The sequence below is a fragment of the Parasteatoda tepidariorum genome, chromosome 5, assembly GCF_982258835.1.
Source record: "Parasteatoda tepidariorum strain Cologne lab strain chromosome 5, Ptep-v5.0, whole genome shotgun sequence".
Classification (NCBI taxonomy): domain Eukaryota; kingdom Metazoa; phylum Arthropoda; class Arachnida; order Araneae; family Theridiidae; genus Parasteatoda; species Parasteatoda tepidariorum.
In genome coordinates, this window is record NC_141759.1 from 77,090,440 (window position 1) to 77,099,174 (window position 8,735).

The window sequence follows — 8,735 nt, forward strand, 5'->3', positions numbered from 1 at the left end:
ACACCTAAAACTTATATCATTTCTAATACACATGGCATGTTAATAGATTAAAACATCAATAATGCATCAAAAAGGCTTTTATTATTTCCATTTCCCGTAGCGGTTAAGAACATTAAAACATCAACACAGCATCTAAAAAGCTTATATCATTTCTAATACCCATAGCATGTTAATAGTTTAAAACATGATAATGCTTCAAAATGGATTATATTATTCCCAATTCCAGGAGCGGGTTACAACATTAGAGCTTCAATACAGCTTCAAAAAGGCTTATATCATTTATAATACACATGGCATGTTAATAGATTAATTATCAACAATGCATCAAAAAGGCTTTAATTATTTCCATTTCCCGTAGCGGGTATGAACTTTAAAACATAAATACAACGTCTAAAAAGCTTATATCATTTCTAATACACATGGCATGTTAATAGATTAAAACATCAATAATGCATCAATAATTCCAGCAGCGAGTTACAACATTAGAGCTTCAATACAGCATCAAAAAAGCTTATATCATTTCTAATACACATGGCATGTTAATAGATTAATTATAACAATGCATCAAAAAGGCTTTAATTATTTCCATTTCCCGTAGCGGGTATGAACTTTAAAACATAAATACAACATCTAAAAAGCTTATATCATTTCTAATACCCATAGCATGTTAGTGCATTAAAACATGATAATGCTTCAAAATGGATTATATTATTCCCAATTCCAGCAGCGGGTTACAACATTAGAGCTTCAATACAGCATCAAAAAAGCTTGTATCATTTCTAATACACATGGCATGTTAATAGATTAATTATCAATAATACATCAAAAAGGCTTTAATTATTTACATTTCCCATAGCGGGTATGAACTTCAAAACATAAATACAACACCTAAAACTTATATCATTTCTAATACACATGGCATGTTAATAGATTAAAACATCAATAATGCATCAAAAAGGCTTTTATTATTTCCATTTCCCGTAGCGGTTAAGAACATTAAAACATCAACACAGCATCTAAAAAGCTTATATCATTTCTAATACCCATAGCATGTTAATAGTTTAAAACATGATAATGCTTCAAAATGGATTATATTATTCCCAATTCCAGGAGCGGGTTACAACATTAGAGCTTCAATACAGCTTCAAAAAGGCTTATATCATTTATAATACACATGGCATGTTAATAGATTAAAACATCAATAATGCATCAAAAAGGCTTTTATTCTCTCTTCGCAAACTAAAATAAAGGCTCTTCGCAAGCTAAAATATTTAAAAAAAATCCGAACTTAAACATACGTTGAAATTTTACTTAACATGAAATAAATACGAAGAAATTTATGTGTCCATATCTAAAACGTAAAGATAGACTAGATCTCTTTTATCAATGGACTTTTTCTTATCTTGAGTTATTACTAGTTTTAAAACCAAACAAAATGCTTATCAAAATTTATAAACTTCATACCATTAAATCCGCCGTTATTAGATTCTCTTCTTTTTTTTAAAAAAAATATTTCCTTGAGGTCGCTGTTTTACTTTTATTAATGGTTGTGTTAGTTGTATATTTTAAGGATTCTATTTATCATTATAAAACACATCACATTTTCCTTCCTGGATATTAGGAACATAAATGTCATAAGTATTGGAATGTACTGAAATAGTTTCGTTTTTTTCTCAATTGATTCAACTATAAATAGAAATTTTCAGCTTTCGAAAAGTTAGTTTTATTAAAGCCAGAACAGTCAAATTCTTTTAAGCAGTGTTCTCAATTTTGGTAGTAATCTTCACTGACATGATGAGAAATTAGGTCTGGGGTGCAAGCAAGCACTCTCACCCATTTTTCGACAGTTTGACTGCAGTGCAGTTTAATTGGCCTAAAAATGGACCTGTTTAGTAGTAAGAGTTCATATGTTTTAGTTTATCCTACTTAATACACGGTACGATTTAAAACTGCGAACGTAGATGGTAAGATTCAGACAGAAGCAAAGTGCCATTTCAAGCTTCAAGCAATAGTTAGCTAGCAAAGTAACAGGAGGAACATAAAAAATAAATTGCTTAACATTTACGTATGATGTATTTAATAATCTTTACATTACTTTTGATCCGGTTTATCCATGCAGAAAATTTTGAACATAGAGAGAATGTTTAAAATTCAAAATTAAAATTTATGAAAAGGATTGTTTTAAAGAATAATTTGTCGCAAGTTTAAAGGGACTTGACTTTTCTGTATGGATCATCGCCTTAAAAAAACTTCTTAAATTATCCACCAGAAATATCAGAAAACTACATTTTCTTATTAATCAGCGAAGGTACGATTTTGGAAAGTTACAATTTAGATATAATAAAGGAGTGTTAAATATAATGTTCTAAATATGACGTGTTTCATTTTAGTTGTACAAGATTTAGAATGGAAAGTTGGTCACGGAGTTAAAATACGATTTAACAACTCAACTAATTTGAAAGTTTATAATAATAATATGCTTTGAAAAAGGTGATAGTGAAGGCTATATAAGCAAAAACTCATTTGCATTTCAGGTTTGGCGATGTTTTGGGCGTGACCATCGAAAGTAGGTGATTTCCATCATTAGAACAATAATACCTGCCGCCCAGCCCATACCAAGAATAATAAACACCCCATTAAAATTTGATAGCCTTATAGGTGATGCTAATGTGCTCTCAGGATGGCTCTTATTTAAATTTCTCATTGCATCTTTTTTAAAGAAGTAATCTTCTTTGAATTTTTCATATAAGCCACTACTTACAATTCGGAGTACGATTCTATTCAAGCGCTCTTTGCAGCAAAATGTTTTCTTGATTGCAATACCGTAATGAAAATATCCAAAAGTGTCCTCCGAATAAAAGTACTTTTCAGGTGGCCCAACAGCCGCACGAAATAGATCAGCTGAACCAAGTATTGCTACATGTTCCGGAACTTTGACTTCTTCAGGGTCATAATAATACCAGTCATTCTTTTTAATGTATTCCCCTAATCCTCTTAAGTGAGGTGAAAGGCTTTCCATCAAATTATCTACTTCCTTAGTTACCTTCAATGATAGACACACCATTTTCCCCTCCTTGACAGCGAGATAGAGATCCTTGAAATCTTTTATTTGTTTCATTCTGATGGGAGAAGTCAAAAATGATAACAGGACGGAGCTGTAACATAAAATTAGCACGTATGAATAAAGGAGCCAAATTCCAAGTGGTATCCGCCTGGTCAGGGAACGAGGGCTGTAGCTCATTCCTTGTCCGAAAGAAGATCCCCACAAATTGAAGAAAACGGAAATAATTGAATCTTTTGGTGAAATCAAAGTTCGAAATAGAACTGACACCGAGAGCAGCGTGATAAGGAATAAAATCCATGTGAGTGTGCTGAAAGGATACATGAATGCTGATGTTTTTGACAAGAACGGAGCATAATTCATCATAAACTTTTTTTCAAGATAGTAGTAAGGCGCACTGGAGTCTACAATTTTTGAACGCTCATAGGTAATATCTAAATAGGTCAATCCCATATCAACTTCATTCCTTTGCAGCATTCCCATCACTCCAGTGTAGTTTCCGGATGTATCCATTTCCCCGAAATGATCTGGGGAAGTAAAAACCTCATATTCGAAATTTAATGCTTGAGCCAATACTTTAATAAATTCGGCTTCAACTCCCGAAATAATGGTAGTGTTGTCGATTCTTGTAACTTTTATGGCTTTGCTCAAGGGTTCAACTGCTAGTCTAAGTTTCGAGGGAAAATATGCCATCTTCTTTAACAAAATCCTTTTTGGTTAATTTTCAGATCAAGTTCTTATAGTTAAATCAGTTCTTGAATACTAACAGAGTATAGAGATGTCGCGCCTTTCAGAAAAGTTAGCAGTTCTCCATAACATGAATATTTTCTTCATGGAAATAATCTTCTGGAATAAGCGTGAAAATTTTGCGTTTGTGCATAAAATTTTTAGTTGATATTCGTGTTCGAAGTCAATTCAGTTCTTAAAATATGACAGAGAAAAAAAGGATAAACATTGACAAAAAAATTGGTTTATGTTCATGAATTGGTTCAAAAATTGGTTTATCTACCCTTTTTTTTTATCTTTCTCTTCTATTGGTTTATAGTTTCCTTTTTATGCTTAAATTATAATTTATAATGAATTATTAAATGCTAATTAGTTTGGAAACTTTCAGTCTGAAAATCAGTTCAAAAATATTCTAACGAACGGTAAGTTTTTTCTCTTTTTTCTTTCAGAATTTTAAAGTAGGTATTTATATTGTAATTCAGAGTGGTGGGATAAATAACCACTCACACCTTCAATTATAACACAATTTCCATAATAATATGCAAAAATATTACTGTAATCTATTCTCACGAATCTCGGTGTGTGCGGAAATTGCTATCGGAAAATTTCGAAATTAAAAGGAAAAACAAATTTTAGTCTTCCTCCATCCCTTATAGCAAACCATAATCATCTGTTGAATGCAAAATGTTTTAGATAGTGAATGTAATTTTGAAATAAAATTTGTAACAAATTTTTTCTAGCTATATTGATTGTATTTCTTTATAACTTTCAGCTTTACGCATGGTTTTGTAATGTTTTCCAGAACTGATTTATTGATTATTTGCCTTTTTTCACACCAAGCGAAGGACATATAATCAGCTAGCTGTATGTAAATGAAATTCCTGTCTACGTTATGAATTATTAAACTTTTATCTAATCCATTTGTTATTAGTTTATATTTATTTTGTTATTTCAAACCAATTTTTAAAATTTTTTCAAGATTGGCAGTTATATGCAAGACCTAGGCAATTATATGACATTTCTATTGCTGTTAAGTATTATTATAAAGTGACATTTTGGTAAGTTTATTACTGTGCCACTATTTAGTATTACTCACTTAATTATCTCTAATCTTTCATTGTAACACACGTGACTTATTATTAAATTACCACTTAAATTAATGTAAATTTCTATCAACCAGATATCTCTAATGGAAATTTTACTTTAGCAATAATTTGGGGCCCTTGGAAGACGTCTTCAACTTCTGACTTTCTCAAACTTTTACAAGAAAACCAATTTCCTGTAGTAGAACCTCACTTTTCAGAATCTTTTTCATCCAATATATTAAATTTTTTGAAGTTATACTTCTTATGCGACTTCCAACAAGGTTGCGATAAGCGTTCAACGCTACATTTTTATTGGACGGGAAATTACGTGGTAGGATCCAGTTTTCCCTCATTCATTTCCATATTGTTTTGGTTCTCACTAGCATAAAAATAATAAAAGTATTGTTTTTCTATAAATATTTTTTGAAGTTATACTTCGTATGCGGCTTCCAACAAGGTTGCGTTAAACGTTTAACGCTACATTTTTATTGGCCGGGAAATCACGTGGTAGAATCCAGTTTTCCCTCATTCATTTCCATATTGTTTTGGTTCTCACTAGCATAAAAATAATAAAAGTATTGTTTTTCTATAAATATTTTTTGAAGTTATACTTCGTATGCGACTTCCAACAAGGTTGCGTTAAACGTTTAACGCTACATTTTTATTGGCCGGGAAATCACGTGGTAGAATCCAGTTTTCCCTCATTCATTTCCATATTGTTTTGGTTCTCACTAGCATAAAAATAATAAAAGTATTGTTTTTCTATAAATATTTTTTGAAGTTATACTTCGTATGCGACTTCCAACAAGGTTGCGTTAAACGTTTAACGCTACATTTTTATTGGCCGGGAAATCACGTGGTAGAATCCAGTTTATCATTTCCTTATTATTTTGGTTCTCAGCATAAAAATATAACAGTCCTAAAAGTATTGTTTTTCTATAAATATTTTTTTTAGTTTGTATTGATACACATATAATTTAATAGGGTAGTATATTTTATTTTCAAATTTAGTGGATAACAATTGTAAAAAATGAGTGAAAACAATCCCACGGACAATGCGACGGATTTAAGATTATGTCAAGGTATGTCTCTTGCGAATATCAATTGATTGTTGTGTTTTTTCTTCTGAAATTACATTATGACGTATTCACATACATTATTAATACAACTGGATTTTCCAGGGCGAGACGATGAGGCAACCACAAGCACTGCCACTGGTTCAAGAGGTCCACGAGGGAGAAATGCACAATATTACCGTTATTAGTAATAACGGTATATAGTTATTACAGAGCACGAAAGCGAGCGGAGCAGGAAAAAGAGTCGTTGAATAGAACTAGTGATCCTTCCACGACTGCTGATTCTTCTACAATTAACGACGCAGGTTACGAAGTTTAACTTCTTCCGCGCGGAGGGACTCCACGCGCTATTTTTTTTTATAACCGTCGTTGAACATCCAACCAGATTTGTTGGGTTTACAACTACTATTGCTCAATTCCGTTGCCTTGTAATTTTTAACCCAATCCAGAAGACAAGGGAACTTTTGGATCAAGTATTGAGAGAAATGTGCCTTTGTGGAGGACTTTAAGGTGGAACTAACCCACATTTGCGTTACATGGAGAAGAAAAGCACGAAAACCTCCTACGATTAGTCTGACGGCAATGAGACACTGAATTATGATACGTCTGCCACTGAGGATATTTTACGTCAGCACTGTGGTCAGTGTAAGCCGGATGCAGAATTCGTATTGACCAGCCATCGCTTTGATTCGAACCCAGTTCACCTCATTGGAAGGTGAAAGCTTTAACCCTTAAGCCATCACGGCTCAATAGCTTCTGCTGGCAAAAATAAATATACTATTTTTTACATCACACTTGTTTTTTGCCTTTTCTACTTGTATAATAATATATTATCGTGAGTCAGTGAGCTCTCCTCAAATTCATTAAGTGTTATAAAAATTATCCAAGCTATTTCACTCTTTATATTAATATAAGAACACTGGGCAGTATTGGCTTTCGAAGTCTTTTAACTTCTGCAACTGGAAAGTCTTAAATATTAATAAAACGTAAGGGGGAAACCTTTTTTTGAAGCAGAAAAGTGACAGAATTTTTTTTTTGTCAGCCTTTAAAAAATATACTGTTCTACTGGGAAAACAATTTAAGAAAAACAAAAAAAAAAAAAAAAACAAAAAAAAAAACTGGTCATGCTTGTTCTTTTGTTAAATTCAGTGCAACCCTGGACTTGATTGTAACCATTGCGTTTTGGATGTTTTATTAATCGTCATGGATTGTGTCAGGGACATGCAATTTCTTAAAATTTTGAACAGATAAAATGAGAGGAGAAAAAGGGTGAGAGGAATTTTTCGAAATTTAAAAGATTAATAATAAAAATCAAAAGCCCATTTACAGCTACAGTGCACTCCTGATTATCCGGGTTAATCACCGGGACAGGTCGCACGGACAATCGAAAAACACGGATAATCCAAAAACTCCTTTTATTAAAGAAAAATTCAATATTAGTACATTAAATATAAAAATTACTGACATTTGCATGCATAGCATCAAACTAGGAATTTTCCTTATTGAAAAATGTGTAATGCGTCTTCGCCATATATCGATACACATATTTTACGAACTGCAGTAATGTCACCGTAATCAAATCCTCCCATATAATCTAATAAAGTTTCCGCAGAGCAGCAGAATGCGAAATTGTATTTCATTCATTTACTACATCTTCTGCATCAGTTACTATCATCACTGTTTGATTTAACAACATAACGGTGAAGATCAATACTCAAATACTGGAAGACAGGCTCACATGCATCACTTTGAAACCAATCTTCTAAATTTTCTTCATCAAAAATTTCGAAACCTTAGATTTCTTTTGCTTGTTCGAGAATACTGTTATCATATTTTTCTTGAACATCTGAAGAGGATTGTTCATCAAGCGGTATGATCTTTCTCCAAGATCGCGATAACGTAGACGATGTTCCATATTCTGTAATCCAATAACGAATATTGCTTCCAAAAATTTGGTAGTGTTATAACTTCATGAATCAATTTTTTATAATCTTGAAAATGTTTATCTTTATATTTTTGGTGTGACTCCGGAATGAGCACGGATAATCCGCAAACTGGATAATCTGCGCACGGATAATCGAGAGTGTACTGCATTTGAACAAATGCCATTTAAAGCCCATTTACAGATAGAAACAACTTTGGTAACCAAATTAATTTTCTCAGCCTTGTAACAACTTCTGATTTACATTTATTAATATGAAATATATTTTCAGTGAAACTTCTCACTAGCAACCACTTTCGGTTAATCAGTGCAAATTAGTTGTCTGGGAGGATGGTCGCTCCTAAAATCATCAATATTGGATTGTTAGAACAATTTACCCAAAATAATATATATAAATCATCCAAGTTTTTGATACATAAATAACTAAAAAATATTTTTGTATTGTTATTTCGGTGAATACTATATACTCTATAAGTTGGACAACATATTTTTTTTTTTAATTCAAATTTTCTTAAGATATGAAATGTAAAGACAATTTCTATCACGCTTTCATCATAACATATATTGGAATGTGTGTTTTTGTTCAATTTACTTTTAACTGGAGAAAAATAGCAAGACACTTTTCCGAAAAGGGAGTCGGATTAATTTAAAATTAAGTTCTTAAGTAATATAAAATGGTCATTGATAGAGGTTAGAGAAGTTATCTTCGCTAAAGTCAAAGAATATTGAATCACACACGTGAGAATATCTTACTGGTCGGCCCTTTTTATATTCGTCGTTAAACAGCAGGCTGAACTTACGTCTACTAATGTTCAACAACGCTGCCTTGTAATTTTGAACCCAAC

General features: G+C 32.0%; 1 protein-coding gene across 1 annotated transcript; it reads right to left on the bottom strand.

The window, feature by feature from the left end:
* Positions 1-2,530: 2,530 nt before the first annotated feature.
* Positions 2,531-3,754, bottom strand: LOC139426559 (putative glutamate receptor). Its single transcript, XM_087162865.1, has one exon. The coding sequence runs from the start codon at positions 3,752-3,754 to the stop codon at positions 2,531-2,533; it is 1,224 nt and encodes a 407-aa protein (XP_087018991.1).
* Positions 3,755-8,735: the final 4,981 nt, after the last annotated feature.

Bases quoted from the DNA above. Each gene is read 5' to 3' on its own strand.
- LOC139426559 (XM_087162865.1), bottom strand. From the start codon at position 3,754: ATGGCATATTTTCCCTCGAAACTTAGACTAGCAGTTGAACCCTTGAGC.